General features: G+C 48.6%; 1 protein-coding gene across 1 annotated transcript in view; it reads left to right on the top strand.

The window, feature by feature from the left end:
- Window positions 1–20,001, top strand: part of GALNT10 (polypeptide N-acetylgalactosaminyltransferase 10) — a 230,941-nt gene that overhangs the window by 186,042 nt on the left and 24,898 nt on the right. The window contains exons 6-7 of the mRNA XM_040241469.1: window positions 3,875–4,058; window positions 8,702–8,819. Of these exons, the coding sequence (XP_040097403.1) occupies window positions 3,875–4,058; window positions 8,702–8,819 (302 nt within the window). The remainder of the gene's footprint in view (window positions 1–3,874; window positions 4,059–8,701; window positions 8,820–20,001) is intronic.

Below are 20,001 nucleotides of genomic sequence, written 5' to 3'. Positions count from 1 at the left end.
CTGCCAGGCAGTGAGGTGCCTCATAGCTGGTTGAAGAACCATGTCTGAATCTAGAGGTACTGAGCTTTGAGGAAGGCAGTGAGCTGCTGCCAACAGGTAGATCCTGAAGAGGAAATCCCCTAGTGGGGCTGGTGGTCAGGTGAGGAACAGGGATGGAGGCAGATTGGGGAACATCTATCAGTCCAGAGAGAAAAGTGAAAGCCTCAAAAATAGATGAGTATGGGACTTCCCTGGTGGTTCAGTGGCTAAGGCCTTTATACTCCCAATGCAAGAGACCTGGGTTCGATCCCTGCCCAAGTCAGGGAACTAGATCCCACATGCTGAAATTAAAAGATCCTGCGTGCCAAGTCCTACGTGCAACAACTAAAACCAAGTGCAGCCAAATAAATAAATAAAATTAATTTGCAGGGCAGCAGCGGAGACACATACTTAGACAACAGACTTGTGGACACAGTGGGGGAGGGAGAGGGCGGGACGAATGGAGAGAGCAGCCTTAACACCTACACCCTCCCATAGGCAACACAGACAGCCAGTGGGGATTACTGTATGACACGGGGAGCTCAACCCAGTGCTCTGTGACAGCCTAGACAAGGAAAAGAAAAAAAATGGCGGGATATGCTCTCCATAAGAGAAAGCGTAGAGAGCAAAGAGGAGTCAAGATTAGGGCAAGCTTGAGCATGTATCAGAATCACCTACAAGATTTGGTAAAACACAGAGTGCTGGGCCCGGCTCCAGGGTTGTTGGTTTGGGAGGTTGGGGTGGGGCCTGAGAAGCTACATTCCTGACAACCCCTGGGTGATGCCAGTGCTGCTGGTCCAGGGACTACACTTCAGGGAGCACTAGTTAGGCCCCCATTCAGAAGTGAGGACAGAAAGCAAATCCTACACAGATTAATGGGATAACCCAGCATATTTGTTTCCTAACAGAGATCAACATCAAACTTTAGTATGAGATTATATGCTTCTGGCCCCAAGGGTCCAGGATCCTACTGGGTTAAGACATAACCCAGATTTTTCTGGAAAACTCTTTATTTCATTAAACCCAGATGTCTAGATCTGCCTCTCATGACTGAAAGAGAACAAAAAAGAAAAAAAAAAAAACCTCATTCTAAATACCCTAATTTATAGTCTTGAAGGAACATCCCATTTGGTGGGTCATTCAGTGACTGATAAAGAGAATGAAGTGGTAGGCACGATGCTGAGCTTGTGGTCCAAATAGCCTTAACTCTGTTTCTATGGAAATATATGGGGGTAATTTTCATAATCTACAGGCATACATGGAAGAAATATTCTTCCTCTTTTTTTTTTCCTTTTTCCAATAGAAATGTGAACCAGTGGTGTATTTGTAAAAGTCTGTCCCTGCTAATATGAACAGCTGATATAGCCCACCTTGGCTTTTGTGTCTGAAGCCATAAACATGCACAGTTCACTCTGCCGTCTTTGGAGAGTAGGCATTTCTGAGCCTGAGAAGGATTTAGCCCTCCTTTCCCCAAAGGAAAGCCACACTTGATCATCATTTTCTTCATTTTTGTCATCACCATCATCATCAGCATCATGCCTCTGCAAGTCACTTATCTTTTTAGGCCACAGCTGTGTTTGAAGGTGACAGTTATATGGTAAAGGAGACAGGCCAGGCATTATTATCCACATAGAGCAAATAAGAAAACTGAAGGGCAGAAAGAATGAGGCTCTTGCTTCTGAGCTGCTCTCAGCAATCCTGGACACAGAGGATGTCGGCAGAGAGGGGGTCACCTGCTGGGCTAAGCCTCTTGGCCATCATCCTGCTTGGTCTTCACAGAGACCCCACATGGTAGGTGCTGTCTTCCTCCATTCTGTCAGCCAGGAAACCGGGATTCAGAGGCACCAGATAACCTTTCCCAAGGTTATACTGTTCATACATGGCAAAACCAGGGTTTGAACCTGGGCACCCTATCTCCAGGTGAGGACTGCACCATGGAATGCTGCCTGTCTGATGCCGCCGCCTTGACCTCACACCTCCCACAATGAGCCGGCATCCAGCAGAGCCTTGTTTTCTCAACCCAAACCCTCCCTGGAAGGGAGGTCCCTCGCACAGCCATGAAGAATTAGGCAGGGAAGTGAAAGTCACTCAGTTGTGTCCAACTCTTTGCGACCCCATAGGCTATGCAGTCCATGGAATTCTGCCGGCCAGAATACTAGAGGGGGTAGCATTTCCTTTCTCCAGGGGATCTTCCCAACCCAGGGATTGAACCCAGGTCTCCTGCATTGTAGGCAGATTCTTAACCAGCTGAGCCACAAGGGAAGCCCAAGAATACTAGAGTGGGTAGCTTTCCTTTCCCTTCTTCAGCGGATCTTCCAGACCCAGGAATTGAACCGGGGTCTCCTGTATTGCAGGTGGATTCTTTACCAACTGAGCTATCAGGGAAGCCCTGTTAGGGAGAAAGGGCCCTTCCTTAGATCTTTCCCCAGGAAGATTCTTCAGCTTCCTTAAAAATTCCTAGGGAGCCTTCCGCAGGGCAGATCCAAGCTCCACCCCAAGAGATCCTGATTCAGCAGACCTGGGGCAGGCCAGCCCTGGGAGGTTGAGGGAGAACACTTAAACACACCCTGCGTGCTTCTGATACTGTTGGTTCCAGATCTGTTCATGGGGACACAGTGTCAAAGCACCATTTTTCAAACTTTTATGACTGTGTGCCACAGTTAGAAATACACTGGGGATCTGTCAGTCCATTACACAAATGCACGCACTAATGCAGTATGACTGAAATATTTCCAAAACCGTGCTTTCCCTCATCACCTAGAATGCATCCTGATATTCAGGGATTCAATGTTCTTTTGTCTTCATTACAAATACACACACATACAATTTCATGACCCACCTATGGATTGTGTATTGCTGTTTAGAAAGAGACAAAACTTCCACTTTCCCTCCTGGAAGAAAAGTCTACTGTATAACTCAATGAATGAAGCCTGGGCCCTAGGCAGCTGCCAGTCTACCCTGGCCCTACCAGACTCCCCATTCCAAGCCTTGAACTTGATCCCAAGCCTAAGCAGCAAGGCAGCCCAGCACAGCCCACTTGCCCCTCATAGCAGATCATCTGCCCCAGTCGCTGGCTGTAGTCAGGGCTTCTTGGCAGAAGACTCACTAGAGGGCAAACAGTGAGTTTTATAGAGTCTGCGTCTTTCTGGCTTGAAAGGGACTTAGAGCCATTTTGAGGTTAAGACCCCCATTTGCCACCTTGGATCACCTTGCAGGCAGAATTCCTGCATGGCTGAGGTCCACCAGGCCCTGCTTGCCCTGTGGAGTTCATGGGATAGTTCCCTCACTCATCAGTAGTTCTGACTGTTGGGAGAGGTGAACTGGCCTCTCTCGCAAGGACCATTTGTTCTCTGATGGCAGCCAGGAGGTGTTGGGGAGCTTCAGGGACAGGCAGTCTGCCATGAGGGGTAAGTTCTGGGGTGCCTGGATGCTGGGAATCAGAATGGGGAGCCTGGCAGGGCCAGAACAGGGTCCTTCCCAGAAAGAAATTAATCTCTTTCCGTAACAGTGCTGAGCATGATGGGCACCTGTGCTAAATATCTTCAAACATTACTGTATCCAGTACTCCTGCAACCAGAGCCTCTTCTCCCCATTTTACAGAGGAGCACACTGAGGCTCTGAATGTTATTTTTGTTGCTGACCCAAGAACCCATCGTGGATGGCAGGATGGGCTGGGAGCCCTGGTCCGTCTTACCTAAAGCTTGCACTCTTTCTTCCTCATGGAGTCTCAAACTCAAGTATTCAGAGAAATCACCCAGGAAACATGTTAGAAATGTGAATGAGTTGCAGAGCAGGATCATGCACATAGCTGGTTTCCCATCTAGCCTCCCTAACAGGCATCTCTTGGCTTCTTCAGACCGCATCGCTCGGAACCGCAAGACCATCGTGTGCCCAATGATCGATGTGATTGACCACGATGACTTCCGGTACGAGACGCAGGCGGGGGATGCCATGCGGGGCGCCTTTGACTGGGAGATGTACTATAAGCGGATCCCCATCCCTCCAGAACTGCAGAAAGCTGACCCCAGCGACCCATTTGAGTAAGTATGAGTTACCCAGGCCAGTCCCAGTGGCTGACCCCAGGGACCCGTCCTAATGCACGCAGAACTCAGGATTGCCCCCTCCCCCAAAAGTCCAGTGTAGGGAGGTGGGGCAGACCTCCCCAGCCAGAAGCACAATTCCTCCCAGCTTGTCACAGAGCTTTGGCTCATGGACCACCAAGCTGGTCACTTCTTTGCCTACCTCAAGACTGGCAACAGGGGTGGCAAGCCTAGTGCCCAGTTGTAGTTGTCACCGTCCCTGCTGTCATTCTCATTGTCACCACCGTGTTGGTGGTGTTCAGTCGCTAAGCTGTGTCTGACTCTCTGCGACCCCGTGGACTGCAGCATACCAGGCTTCCCTGTCATTCACCATCTCCCGGAGTTTGTTCAAACTCATATCCATTGAGTCGGTGATGCCATCCAACCATCTTATCCTCTGTCACCCCCTTCTCCTTCTGCCCTCAATCTTTCCCAGCATCAGAGTCTATTCCAATGAATTGACTCTTTGCATCAGGTGGCCAAAATATTGGAGTTTCAGCTCCAACATCTGTCCTTCCAATGAATGTTCAGGATTGATTTCCTTTAGGATTGACTGGTTTGATTTCTTGCAGTCCAAGGGACTCTCGAGAGTCTTCTCCAGCACAAGTCACCACCATTTACCGCACATTTTCTAAGTGCCAGGTGCAGTGCTGAGCACACTACACACTGATCCTTTTAACCCCAACAGCCATGTGTAGTAAAAAGTGTCATCCGTGTTTTCCATGTGGCGACACCAGGGCTGTCCAGGTCCCACAGCTGTGAAGGGGCAAAGGCTTAATGCCGTGCCGTGCAGGTCTGGCTGCCTCTGGAGCCAACTTTCCCATCCATCAGTGACAGCCTCTTGGAAGTATCAGGGAAGTAACAGTTTATCCCCCAGTGGAAGACTGGGAGCATGGGACTGGACGCATCACATCCTGGAATGCGAGCACTGGAGGGAACCAACAGGTCATGGGCTCCAAGCCCTTGCAGAAGAGGAGACTTGGGCCCCAGGGCAGGGAGGGGCTTCCCTGGGCACACCGTGGGCTAGCGGCTAAGCCTGAAACAGAGCCCAGTTCCTCTCTGGTCCCCCGAGCTCCAGAAGGGTCTTTCTGACTGAGGGAGTCAGTCCGCTCCCCATCCCAGCTGTCACATGAGCCCCTCCAGCTCTCCTGCCAGAGGTGTGGGAAGATGCCTGGGCATGAAGCCCAAGTCCAGCCTTTCCTGCTGGGTTAGTTTCCTGATCAGTTTCCTAATTATCACTGCAGTAATAACTTACCACAGCTTACTGGTTCATCAAAACAGCACAGATTCATTCTCTTCAAGTTCTGGTGGTCAGAAGTCTGAAAGGGTCCTCCTAGAGTAAATCACAGCATTGGCTATGCCGTGTTTCCTTGAGATGCTCCAGGAAGCGAACCATTCCCATGCCCTTTCCAGCTCCCAGAGGCTGCTGTAGAGAACTCCTGGATGCTGGGAAACATTGAAGAGAAAAATAAATAAATCTTTTTTAAAAATCCAATTTATAAGAAGGAGGAAGAGGAGAAAGAAGTGTGAGGAGGAAGAAGACGAGAAAGAGGAAGAAGGAGAAGAAGAACCACCACCACCCGGGCTGTCCCGAGTCCAGTAACACCAGAGTCTCTGGGTGGGGATCCAGCCATCCGCTACTGGGTGATGCTGACACGTGGACAGTTGAGCGCCACTGGCCCAGATGCTTCCCAAGGGACACTCCATCCTTTGTACCGTTCGATTCCTTCCATAAGTCTCTCTTCTGTAGGCCACAAAGAAATCCTGGTCATTTTCTGCACTTCTCCCTACGGTGCCCAGCAAGTGGGCACGCCACAGGCACAGTGCCATGTCATGATATTTCAAAGACACTGGCTTCGGTGGCAGCTCATCCACTTACAAACTACACGCCCTTGAGCAGAGTACAGAGCATTTCTGAATTTCAAATTTCTCCTTGTGAAAAGAGGGCTAGTAATAGGGCTTTGTGAGAGCTGGAAATAGTGTTGATGAGGTGAGTGGCACCCACTGGACGCTCAGGACTGTTGTAATTATTACTGTTGAATACGGCAGGAAACAGACCAGGCTGGAGAAGAGGCCTCCCTCTGGAGGCGAAGCCCTTGAGCATCCAAAATGCCTCACAGCTAATATCCTGTGTTTCCCACGGCCCCTGCTGCTGGCATCCACCCAAACTGATATTTTTGTGCAGTCTTAGGTTTGATTTTCCATGAAGCACTGAGTCAAAACCACTGTCTGCCCCTCCAGGCATTACGGCTCCAGCCAGAAAAACCCAAACCCCACAACCTTCATAAGACAGAAGAAAGCTGACACTAATAACACCTTACTTTCCTACAGGACTGAATACTTTCAAAACTATAGCAGCAGTGTAAGCTAGGGAGAGTAGCTGTACGTTCTTGTGTAGATGGGGAAACGGGCTCAGAGAGGTTAAGTCAGTGCTGCCCTGGAGAGATAAAGTGCAACTCACGTATGTGCTTCTCAGTGTCCTCAAAGCCATATTTAAAAAAGGTAAGGAGAAGCGGATAAAATTCATTTTACTAGTCCATTTTATTTAGCCCAGTATGTTTAAAATGTTCTCATTTTAACTTGTGACCAACACTTTGAAATTATTAATGAGATCTTTTCTGTTCTTTTTCTTCATATTGAGTCTGGGAACTCCAGTGTATCTCACACTGCCAGCACCTCCCAGTTCAGACCGGCCACACTTCGAGTGTCAGTAGCCATGTGTGGCCCCCATACTGGGCAGCACAGGGTTGTGGGGTTACACTCTCTGTCCCAGGTCCCACCGCAAGTTAGGGTGAGCTGAAGTTGGAGTGAGGGTTTCCTTGTTTCTGATCCCAAGTCCTATTCACTCATCACCTGCTTCTGGATTATTCCTTCCCAAGAGGAAGCAGTGTATTGTAGCCACATGGGGCGTGGCTGCAGCACAGATTGGAAGCTCAGATCCCAGAGGTGCTGCTTGGTGGCTGTGGAGCCTTGAGCACGCCACCTGTCAGTACTCTGGTTTCTGCGTGCATCAAATGGGGTAATGATAACAGGGCCTCATGAGGTCAACGTGAGGAATAAATTCATCTTAGTAATAAATTAGTTCAGTGCAGCAGTGGGCAGATCCGAGCCCTAGAAGGATCTGGGAAATCCCTCCTGAGGGTCCCCTCCTGTGCTGTCCAGGCCCGTCCGCTTCAGGAGGCCTGGCGAGGCGGGTGGGGCACTTCAGTGCTTTCCTAATCAGTCCACTTCCCTGAGCGTGCAGTTCCCAAGGCCAGGAGGGTTGTGGAGGCTGCTTTTGCAATGGTTTTTCTTTATGTGCATGCGTGCCAGGTCGCTCAGTCATGTCTGACTCTTTGTGAGCCCATGGACTGTAGCCTGCCAGGCTCCTCCATCCATGGGATTTCCCAGGCAAGAATACTGGAGTGGTTGCCATTTCCTTCTCCAGAGGATCTTCTTGACCCAGGGATTGAACCCATGTCTCCTACATTGGCGGGCAGATTCTTTACCACTGTTCCACCTGGGAAACCCAGTTTCCTTTTTTTTTTTTTGAGGGTTTGAATTTGGAGCCAGACATGAGCACAACCACTCAGAGAGGTTTTCATGCAGTAAATGCTGGTGGCCCCTCCCAGGGGAACTGGGGGAGGCCACACCCCATGATTGATCATCTCAGTTCCTGGATTCATGGTTTTTCCTCCCTTCTCTCCCCCAGCTCCACTTTGTCCATACCCACTTCAAATGCCACCCCTCTGAGCACTCTTCCTCGACTCTTGCCCCAGCCTCTCTCCTCACCCCCAAAATATGTAGGCAGAGGCGCCCTCCTTTCCTGTAGTGCTGGTTGCACCTCCCAGAAGCCCTCGTTACACCCAGCCTGGCTTCTGCACCCTCCCATCCTGAGGTGACCACCCTGCTACACTGACATCCCCTGCAGATTCAGCCTGACCTCGATTTACCTCCAGATTCTTCCAGCATCTGCTCCTCAGCTGGCACTCAGTGAATAAACTAATGAGTGAATGAATGAGTGGAGGAATCTTATCCCAGTTTAATTGCAAGAACAAGGACTGTGGCTTCTTTTGTAAACTCTCAGCAGAAAAGCATGCCTATGCTGGGCTTGGAAAGTAAGAATCATCAAATCATCTCATCCAGAAACACAGAACCTAAGCTCCATCCCCCAGAGATTGTTGTGTAGGTCTGGGGTCAGCCCCAGGAAGCTGTGTTTTCATGTCTCTAAGGCATTCTATAGCCTAGACAGGCTTAGAAAGACCTAATCCAGACCATTTAACCAGTGGGAGAACTGGAGATAGAACTGGAGAGACATGGAGATATATAGAAACGTGATGGAGCTACAAGGCCCACAGAGGGAAAACACTATGATTCCATTCCACAAGTATTCTTAGGGGTTAACCATGTGAAGGAGTCTGGGGTCCACTGGTTAAAACATAGCGTTTATGAAGAAGGAATAAAGCCAGGGGCTGCACTCAGAAGGGCTTTGGATTCCCTGCTGGACGCGAGGGCTTTGTTGATGGAGCAGTGAGAAATGGCATCCCTGGGGAAACAGCAGCATCCAAGAGCAGGATACACACTGCCAGGACGTCCATTTTCACACCACCTTCTTCTTCCCGCAGGTCTCCCGTGATGGCCGGTGGACTGTTCGCCGTGGATCGGAAGTGGTTCTGGGAGCTGGGCGGGTATGACCCAGGCTTGGAGATCTGGGGAGGGGAGCAGTACGAGATCTCCTTCAAGGTAAGCCAGCCCCTGGAAAAAACCCCAGTCCTGGCAGGTTGCCTGCCTAGCAGTGTCTGAGCCTGGGGAGACTGTGGAGGCCTCAGGTTCTGCAGCCCATCTGCTCAATGTTTGCATCATCTCTTCTTAGTGTTGGAATAGGACAGGCCTCACTTCACGGAAGAGATGGTGTGTCTCCCATTGAGATGGCCAGCACACCAGCAGAGGGGAAGAGAGCGCCAGACAGTCGAGCAGGACACATAGGCTGGTGGGAAGCTCTGCTCTGAGGACGATCCCCCAGCCTCACAGAGGCCAACTTGTCCTTAGCGGTTTCTGGCCGCCTGTCTCAAGTTTTCCCTCTGTGCCTGTCCCTGCTGGAGTTTGCTATACAGAAACCAGGGGCTAAGAGCTCGAGCTGTGGCGTCAGAAAAGCCTCGGCTCCAATGCCAACATCACTACTCAGTAGCAGTGTGACTTTGGGCAAGTTAGTTACCTCTCTGAGCTTCCTTTCCTCATCTAAGAGGATAATAACACTACCTACCTTACAGAACTTTTTTGAAGATTAAATGAGATAATATCTAGAAAATGGTTAGCACCCAACCTGGGGACACAGCCACCAATTAATAACTGGTAGAAATTATTAAGGGACTTCACTTTTCACTTTCATGCATTGGAGAAGGAAATGGCAACCCGCTCCAGTGTTCTTGCCTGGAGAATCCCGGGGACGGGAGAGCCTGGTGGGCTGCTGTCTGTGGGGTCGCACAGAGTCGGACATGACTGAAGCGACTTAGCAGCAGCAGCAGCAGAAATTATTAAAGAGTTGGAGAATAAATATTTTCTATAACCTATTAGACCAATCCATGGGCTGTAGAATCTCTGATATTGGTAGTAAAGGAGACAGTGGTTACTAGTTAACTACCTAAACGTCTGAGGCCAACTTCTGCCCCTTTTTGTTGGATTTCTGTATTGATCGCAAGTGAAGAATGAAGGCTTTGTCCATCTGTAGGGAAGACTATCTTGTCTTGTGCCCCTGTGGTCGGCTAGGGCCTGGTTCTAACACCCCTGGAACCCTTGGTAACATATACCCCCAGCCCGTGAGGAATGGTCAGCAGCATTACTGGGCTGAGTCCTATGAATGCACAACCCTGATGTCCACCGAGTCTAGCATCCACTTCCTAGGCAAAGGACCCTTGTCACACACACAACAATTAAGGCTTTGGTGCTGGGGTTAGATTGCCTGGGTCAGATTGTAGCTCTGCTGCTTTGTACCAACTGTGTGATCTTGGACAAAGAGACCTTATCCATCTGAACCTCAGTTTCTACTTCCATAAAATGGGTATAGTGACCCTCTATTCTTCACAGGGTTGTTGAGAGGATTAAATAAGACCGTTCTTGTTAGGTGCTTCTCAGTAAATATCCTAAAATAATGAAATAATAAATAATGAACAAGTATCTTCATTATCGTCATTGTCACTCCACTCGGTTCAGAACTGGGGGACGTTAATTCTTCGGCCACCTGATGCGAAGAACTGACTCATTGGAAAAGACTCTGACGCTGGGAAAGATTGAAGGCAGGAAGAGAAGGGGATGAGGGAGGATGAGATGGTTGGATAGCATCACTGACTCAATGGACATGAGTTTGAGTAAGCTGCGGGAGTTGGTGATGGACAGGAAAGCCTGGCGTGCTGCAGTCCATGGCGCTGCAAAGAGTCAGACACAACTGAGCGACTGAACTGAACTGAGCAATAAAATAACCTAGAATTCTCCTGAAACATTATTTTGGTTTGAAAAACAGTCTTTTTCCATTTTACCTTCAGATTTCTGAAGTTATTTCCCATAAGGGAACCAGCCCTTTAAATAAAACTAATATTAAAACCCAGGGGTAACATTAAAAATATTTAGCAATCATGATGGCACCAGCCAGTCAGAGTGATGCCAGCTGTCCAAAAGCATCCATCCACTCTGGTGTGCAGCAACTCAGGTGCAGCCTGGATCAAAGCTGGCAGGACCCTGTGCAGAGCCCTTCACACGTGTTTTCTTATTTAATCCTTACAACAGCCCTAGGAGGATGGTATCATTACTATACCCATTTCACAGGGAGGCAAGGGGAGTACAGACCAAGGTCCCACACAGTTAGAACTAACAGAACCAGGACATGAACCCAGGCCTGCCTGACTGCAGGGTCTGCGCTCTGACTTGCTGTGTTGTACAGGCTTCTGCAGGGATGTGAGAGCACTTGAGAGGAAAATTAGCCTGGGAGGTTTCTCTGCAATCTCTTACTGCGTCCTCCTGGGGGCAGTTAACCCCCTCTTGGGGTTAATTTACTAGGCAACTCTACAGCCTCTCAGTGAATTGAATTAGTAAACACTCTAAGTCAAAAATAGTTTTGCTCTCTCAACCAACTCTGATCCATCAGTAGAGGCTGCCCCTTACTGTGTGAATATATATTGTGAGGCTACATTCAGAAAAGAAGTGGTGATTGATTAGTGATGTCTGCCATGGGTGCAGGTTTGGTGGGTGACAGCACGTATGTCATTTATAGTATCTCTGCTGCTGCTGCTGCTACTGCTGCTAAGTCGCTTCAGTCGTGTCCGACTCTGTGCGACCCCATAGGCAGCAGCCCACCAGGCTCCCCTATGGGCTGCTGTCTATGGGGTCGCACAGAGTCGGACACGACTGAAGCGTCTCTAGCCGATGCAATTTGGTTTTCCAAATGCCACATCCTTACAGGTACAGTAGAATCACACATAAGGCATCAGAAGAGTTTTAACTTCACAGTTCCTCAGTTTACCAGTTAAATCTAACTTATGAAGTTTGTTCCCACAAATGGACACATCAGAGTTCTGAGTTCTCAGAATATGAACTTCAACAGTGTAATAATCTTTGTTTGTTGTATCCCAAGAACCAAAAGGATTGCCTGACCCCCTTCGGAAAGTCTGTGGAGAGTGGTGATGGTAGAGAAAGGAGCACAAAGGAATTTCTGAACCCAAAGTGATCTCATTCTGTGCCTTTCAAAGACCCATCTGATGATGTTCATCAGGGAATTATGGCAGAACAAGTGGCATTCCCCCCCACGGTTTATTTACAAGAGACTCAGTAATGGGTGATGAAGTCTCTCATCCGGGAGTGGGGGGAGGCTGGCTCCTGTTTCCAGTTGATCCACTCCGGAGAGGAAATGAGACTGTGTGATGAGGAGTCCCCCAGGTCTGGGAGGGACCCTTCTCTCTCGGCTTTCTCTCTCGGGCTGTGGAGCTGGCAGCAGCCCCTCTGCCAGCACACTGCCTCCCGGGCAGGCTTGCCCACAGCACTGAGGGCACATGGGGGCCCCGTGGTCTGCCTGAAGTGCCAGCTGTTCAGTTTCAGCCAGAGCAGGGCATTTACGAAGGGCCAAATGGCCTCTGATTAATCTCTGCTGGCCCTCTTTTCTTCTTGGTGACAGAGAAGAGAGACTGGTCTGAAAGGCATGAATGTATTTTCAGAAATTAAGATAAATTGATACATGCTATCAGGGCTGATGGATTAATAATTTGGCTCCAATTTCAGACCAGGCCATCTATCCTGATGGGAAAACCCTAGAAAAGATGTTCTGAAGGCTCTGAAATTTCTGGAAGAGTCATTGACTCTTTCCTTCTTCTTTTCTCTCTTAGTCAACACTTTTTGTTTCTAAAAGGCACAGTCACATTATGAGAGTTCTTCTGCCTGGCAGTTATACTCTTCCCAGTTCTGATGGTCAGATAATTCTTTAACCCTGTAGCCTGGCCTGCAGCCCCCTCCACGAGCAGGTGACCATTCCTTGCTTTCTTTCCACCCTCCTCCCCAGTGCATTAGTCTGGACTCTTAGTAACAGATAACCAATATCCTGGTCAATCTGGCTTAAGCAAAAACAGGTCAGAATTGATTGGCCCACACAACTGAAATTCCAGGGTAGATCCTCCAGGTCCAGCTGGATCCAGGGACTAACCCATCTCATATAGGCTCCATCTCCCTTAGTTCCTCAGCTCTGCTTTTATCTGAGCTGGCTTCCCTCTCAGGCAAGCTTTCTCTCGTGGACATACCCAGCAGCCCAGTGGGAAGAGTTTGTTTCCCATCATTCCTATAGTAAGTCCCCAAGTCAGGTCTCATTGACCTTCTGGTTCCTTGCTCATCGCTGAGCAGTATTCTGATTGGTCAGCTGCTGTCTCAATCTAATTGGTCACATGCCCATCCCAGAATTAGGAAGGTGGGATGAGCTGGTTCCCCAAAGAAAAGTCTAGGCACTGCGTGCAGAATAGAGGTGGGACAGGGCAAACCACAGAGGTCCACATTACCCAGCCATATGGGATGCTCACAAGCCCCAGGCTCTCATGCTTTGCCATCTTTAGGGGCATGCACTGTTCGTTCTTCCTGAAACGCCCTTCCTTAGTCTGGCCAACCCACACTCATCCTTCTGGGCTCAGTCTATCTTATGCCTCCTTTTAGCCTTACCTGAGCTCCCTGTGATAATTAAGGGCCACCCAGGTGTTGCTCCCAGCATGTCTCTGAATTCCTCCCACTAACATGACCCAAAGATTGATGTGTCTCCCCAACTACACTCTGAGCTCCCTGGAGGTAAGAAGGGAGTCTTGTTCATCTCTGTACCCTAGTTCCTGGCCCATCATAGGTGTTTTAAATACCTGTTAGTGGCATCAATTCCTATCTGATATACTTTCTTCATCCTGCCCTCCGCAGGCGGACATCTCCATCTTTGGGTACTGGTGGTGTGATGAGAAAGGTACTCAGTGAGAAAGCAGGGCACTGGCTTCTCATCTCTGCCACCCGTCCACCTGGAGACAGGGCCAGTCGCTTGACCTCTCTGGCTCTCCCATCCCACATGATACTGATAGAGTTTTCCTTCCTATCCAAGATAGGCTCAAATAAGATGCTGCAGAGAAAGCCCTTGGCCCTACACAAGTACGAGTGTGGTTTGGATTAGAGGTGGTGGTGGTAGGATGAGCCAGAAGGGGACTGTACAGCATCCTCAGGAGGCTAAGGTTAGGATGTCTTCAACTCTGAACTCCTGGAGAAGAGAAGTGTCCACAGGACCACGTGGCTGAGCTGGTATGAGAAAGACATTGGCTTTGGGGCAATGAAAGTGGGCATATCTTTTTTTAGCAATTTGGCAAAATCTGTTACATTTCAAAGGAAGCACATTCATTGACCCAAAATTCCACCCTCAGGAGTTTAGCTGAGAGAGACAGAGCAAAGATCAAGGCAGGAGCTATCTGTTGAAGTGTTACTTACCAGATGGGAAGACTGAAAATGACCATTAGTGTGAGTCCTTAAGGGATATGTAAGTTAGAGCACATCCCAGCAGTGAAATATTATATAAAAAAAGTTCAGTTCAGTCACGTCCAACTCTTTGCGACCACATGAATCACAGCATGCCAGGCCTCCCTGTCCATCACCAACTCCCGGAGTTCACTCAAACTCATGTCCATCGAGTCAGTGATACCAGCCAGCCATCTCATCCTCTGTCGTCCCCTTCTCCTCCTGCCCCCAATCCCTCCCACCATCAAGGTCTTTTCAAATGAGTCAGCTCTTGGCATGAGGTGGCCAAAGTATTGGAATTTCAGCTTCAGCATCAGTCCTTCCATTGAACACCCAGGACTGATCTCCTTTAGGATGGACTGGTTGGATCTCCTTGCAGTCCAAGGGACTTTCAAGAGTCTTCTCCAACACCACAATTCAAAAGCATCAATTCTTCGGCGCTCAGCTTTCCTCACAGTCCAACTCTCACATCCATACATGACCACTGGAAAAACCACAGCCTTGACTACACAGACCTTTGTTGGCAAGGTAATATCTCTGCTTTTCAATATGCTATCTAGGTTAGTCATAGCTTTCCTTCAAAGGAGTAAGGGTCTTTTAATCTCATGGCTGCAGTCACCATCTGCAGTGATTTTGGACCCTAAAAAAACAAAAGTCTGACACTGTTTCCACTGTTTCCCCATCTATTTCCCATGAAATGATGGGACCAGATGCCATGATCTTCGTTTTCTGAATGTTGAGCTTTAAGCCAACTTTTTCACTCTCCTCTTTCACTTTCATCAAGAGGCTTTTTAGTTCCTCTTCACTTTCTGCCATATGGGTGGTACCCTCTGCATATCTGAGGTTACTGATATTTCTCCCGCAATCTTGATTCTAGCTTGTGCTTCTTCCAGCCCAGCGTTTCTCATGATGTACTCTGCATATAAGTTAAATAAGCAGGGTGACAATATACAGCCTTGACGTACTCCTTTTCCTATTTGGAACCAGTCTGTTGTTCCATGTCCAGTTCTAACTGTTGCTTCCTGACCTGCATATAGGTTTCTCAAGAGGCAGATCAGGTGGTCTGGTGTTCCCATCTCTTGAAGAATTTTCCACAGTTTATTGTGATCCACACAGTCAAAGGCTTTGGCATAGTCAATAAAGCAGAAATAGATGGTTTTCTGGAACTCTCTTGCTTTTTCGATGATCCAGCGGATGTTGGCAATTTGATCTCTGTTTCCTCTGCCTTTTCTAAAACCAGCTTCAACATCCGGAAGTTCACGGTTCACGTATTGCTGAAGCCTGGCTTGGAGAATTTTGAGCATTACTTTACTCACGTGTGAGATGAGTGCAATTGTGCAGTAGTTTGAGCATTCTTTGGCATTGCCTTTCTTTGGGATTAGAATGAAAATGGACCTTTTCCAGTCCTGTGGCCACTGCTGAGTTTTCCAAATTTGCTGGCATATTGAGTGCAGTACTTTCACAGCATCATCTTTCAGGACTTGAAAGAGCTCAACTGGAATTCCATCACCTCCACTAGCTTTGTTCGTAGTGATGCTTCCTAAGGCCCACTTGACTTCACATTCCAGGATGTCTGGCTCTAGGTGAGTGATCACACCATCGTGATTATCTGGGTCATGAAGCTCTTTTTTGTACAGTTCTTCTGTGTATTCTTGCCACCTCTTAATATCTTCTGCTTCTGTTAGGTCCAGACCATTTCTGTCCTTCATCGAGCTCATCTTTGCATGAAATGTTCCCTTGATATCTAATTTTCTTGAAGAGATCTCTAGTCTTTCCCATTCTGTTGTTTTCCTCTATTTCTTTGCATTGATCGCTGAGGAAGGCTTTCTTATCTCTCTTTGCTATTCTTTGGGACTCTGCATTCAGATGCTTATATCTTTCCTTTTCTCCTTTGCTTTTCGCTTCTCTTCTTTTCACAGCTATTTGTAAGGCCTCCTCAGACAGCCATTTTGCTTTTTTGCATTTCTTTTCCATGGGGATGATCTTGATCCCTGTCTCCTATACAGTGTCACGAACCTCTGTCCATAGTTAATCAGGCACTCTGTTTATCAGATCTAGTCCCTTAAATCTATATCTCACTTCCACTGTATAATCATAAGGGATTTGATTTAGGTCATACCTGAATGGTCTAGCAGTTTTCCCTACTTTCTTCAATTTAAGTCTGAATTTGGCAATAAGGAGTTCATGATCTGAACCACAGTCAGCTCCTGGTCTTGTTTTTGCTGAGTGTATAGATCTTCTCCATCTTTGGCTGCAAAGAATATAATCAATCTGATTTCAGTGTTGACCGTCTGGTGATGTCCATGTGTACAGTCTTCTCTTGTTTTGTTGGAAGAGGGTGTTTGCTATGACCAGTGCGTTCTCTTAGCAAAACTCTATTAGCCTTTGCCCTGCTTCATTCTGTACTCCAAGGCCAAATTTGCCTGTTACTCCAGGTGTTTCTTGACTTCCTACTTTTGTGTTCCAGTCCCCTCTAATGAAAAGGACATCTTTTTTGGGTGTTAGTTCTAAAAGGTTTTGTAGGTCTTCATAGAACCGTTTAACTTCAGCTCATAAAAAAAAGTTAGATGCACCCAAAATTAAATCTTTAAAGATGTGAAAATTTGTGATTATATATATATAATATATAGTCTCATGTTTAATATTCAAAATGTGACTAATGCAGGGCCCTGGTAGCTCAGTGGTAAAGAATCTGCCTGCCAATGCAGGAGACACGGCTTCACTCCCTGTCCAGGGAGATCCCAGATGCTGAGGGACAACTCAGCCCTGCTTAAGCCCTCACCCCTAAAGCCTGGGCTTCATAACAGAATCCACTGCAATGAGAAGCCTACATACCATCATGAAGAGAAGCCCCTCCTTGCCACAACTAGAGAAAGTGTGCACGCAGCAACGAAGACCCAGTGCAGCCATAAACAAATATATCTTTTTTTTTAATGTGACAAATGCAAACAACAACAAAAAAAAACTGAGAAGAGTATCTTACATCAGCTGAAGTTTATTGAGCACTCATAACATCGCATGGTTGGAGCAGGGTTTTCAGCCTTGCCCTCTGACTTCAGACTGAGCCTCTGCCCTGCTGTCATCTGACCTCTCGTGCCTCAAGGTTTCCCATCCCCTTGGGGCATCTGGGGTGGAAGGGCCACAGTGAGGCTCTCCCTTCCTACCCATGTGTTTCTGCAGCATTGAATGTGTTTATCATCACACATATCACTTCTAGAATCAGGAGAGAAATTAAGATTTAACAATAAGGAAAAACTGTTATTTTTTTCAACCCTCTCGGCCCACCCCTCCACACATACCTCCCAGTGCTTTGTTAGGGCCGTTTGCCAGTTTAGGGAGGAGTTTCCCCCAAGTGAGGCCTACAGAGAAGGGAGTCACAGTAAGGAGCCCCTAGGGAAGGATGGAGCCCCCTGAGTACAGGGTCCACTCCAGGAGGCAGAGGCAGCAGCCCCCTGCTCTGGGAGAGTGAGATGGAGGCCTTCTGAGGGCCTCTTTGGTCAGGATCAGCTGAGCAAAGAGAGACAGAGAGCCACACGAGGGGGACCAGGAAAGCCTTGTTCCCAGAGGGAAACCCACACCTCTGAACAGAGGCAGGAGGCCTCAGGGGTGGGGTTTGCTTAGTCCAACACTGATAGTTACCAAAGGCCAAGCCAGTCCCAGACTGCCTTGTGCAGATTTAGAAAACTCCCAGACCTTGCTTCCACAGAGCTCACAGCATCATCAGGAGGATTAAGTGAAACACAGTGTATGAAAAGAAAGCAAAACACACAGCAGAAACTGGTGAGGGGTGGGGGCTGACCTGGTGCCCAAGTGCTGGAAGGCGGCAGAGCCAGGGCCAGACTCCAAATGTCCCAACTCTCGGCCCAGCGCTTATCTCACTCCACCTGGAGGGAGGGGGCAGCCTAGAGCAGGGCCCCAGAAGTCAGAACCAACTCCAAGGGGGTTAAGTTGCCACCCGGGAGGGCGTTTGGGGCCTCCACACAGGTGCCAGCCTGCCATCACCCCTCCCAGCCCTTCCACCGCCCCGTCCAGCCCCCACTGACTCAGACCAGTTGCAGCATGACTGCCAGGAACCCAGCGCTGGCCCCTTCCTTCACGGGATTTTCTGAGGAGGCTGGGAACTTGCTCTGCTGCGTGCAGCGTTTTCCTCCTGGCCATGTGTACTCAGACTTTCTAAGAGCTGTCTGCCGGGAACAGGGAGGCATTCTACCCCTGACTTTGAGCAGCCATTTGAGATTCCATGAACGTCTCTGTCTGTGGGCACCTGCCCCTCCCACCATGCCTCCAGGAAAAAGGCTCAGAGGTTTGAGGGTCGCCTGTGGTACATCACTCCTTAACCAGCACACAACCATCTCTTCCTGCTTCAGTCTTTTATCACTAAAAATGGCAATAATAACTTCTTCAGAGGTTATAAAAACTAAATGGCATAAAACATTTGTTTGGCCTAGAGACAAACAAAAAGAAAGCAGTCAGTGAATGGTAGCTGTTTGGATCAAAACCTTCATGTTAAAAAAGGAGGCAGAACAGCCCAGGGATAAAGTACATTGGCTTTGGAATCACACCACCTATGTTCTGGTACAAGCTCCATCAGCTAGTGGCTGTGTGACCTTGGGAAAGTGACTTAACCTCTCTGGATTTCTTCATCTGTAAAGTGGCAATAGAATGACCCTTACTTCATAGGGTGGGTGTGAGCACAATATTAGTCAAAATGTGTTAAAAGCCTAGCTCAGCTCCTGTTGCATTATAAATAATCAATTGTGATAGCTGTTAATGTCAGCATTGTGATCAGTATGTATGGGCTGTGGTTGCAGGAAGACAGGAGTTGGGGAAGCTTTGAGGCTGGCGAGACAGAGGCCAGAGACCTTGGCTCCAGGGCCATCTCTGAAATGAACTCCCAGTGAGACCTGGGACAGCTCACCTGCCCTTTGGGCTGAACCTTTATTTCCTCACTGAAAGGACACAAATAACCCCAAACTCATAGTGCTGTCTAAAGGCATAGTGTGAACTGGCATTACCACCATCTGAGAAGGGCTCTCTCTAATCCAGCATAAGCTCGTTCTCAAAGTGTGGTCGCCAGCCCAGCAGCACCAGCATCACCAGGAACTTGTTAGACATGTAAATTCCCAGACTCCACGCAGACTTGCTGAGTCAGACATTGTAGGAGTGGGGCCCAGCAATCTGTGTTTTAGCAAGCTCCCCCGGTGATTCTGATGCTCACTCAGGATTGAAAATCATGGCTGTAATGAGTCGGTGAGGTCTTACAGAGTGGAGGCTCAGGCTGGGGTGTGAAAAGATCCCATGTTGGTTGGCAGGGTGGCTCACAGGTACCAACACCTTCACCCCACTTTCAAGGCTCGATATCATTAGGCCCATCCTTGGCTGCCAGTTTCTGTTTCATCTCTTCCAGCAGGGTTTTAGAGCAAGGCTGACCAGCCTCTGTGTGAATGAATGAATGTTTGTACTGGGTTGCATTGTTCATGGAAAGAAAAGCACACGTGCCCAACAGAGAAACATGAGTGCCCTGCAGCTGACTCCCACAGCATCCAGGGTGTGTGGAAGGGTCAGAGGTGACTGGAACAGGGCAGAGGCCTTGATTGCAAGGCTAGGGTGACCGCTTTGTCCTGCAAACAATATGAGTACCAAGAGGGGTCTTTGTGGAAGACCATGACAGGGTCAGGACTAGGCCTGAGGAAGATCAAAGGTGCAGTCTCAAACCTGCCTAGTTCTGGGGGCCCCCACCCTGGATTCCACTCTGGGCTCTGCCGTTTATGAGCTACGGAGCCCTGGGGAAGGTGCTGGAGCTCGCCAGCCTCGCTTTCCTCATGTGTGAGAAGCACGGCAGTACCTCCCTCACTGGGTGGTTGTGAGATGGCTCTGTATCAAATGTGAGCCAAAACCTAACAGATCCTGCAACTTA

This window comes from Oryx dammah, unplaced genomic scaffold (genome assembly GCF_014754425.2).
Source record: "Oryx dammah isolate SB20612 unplaced genomic scaffold, SCBI_Odam_1.1 HiC_scaffold_5, whole genome shotgun sequence".
In the NCBI taxonomy this organism is placed as follows: domain Eukaryota; kingdom Metazoa; phylum Chordata; class Mammalia; order Artiodactyla; family Bovidae; genus Oryx; species Oryx dammah.
Note: the sequence above shows the minus strand (reverse complement) of the source record. Positions and strands in the feature narration are given on the sequence as shown.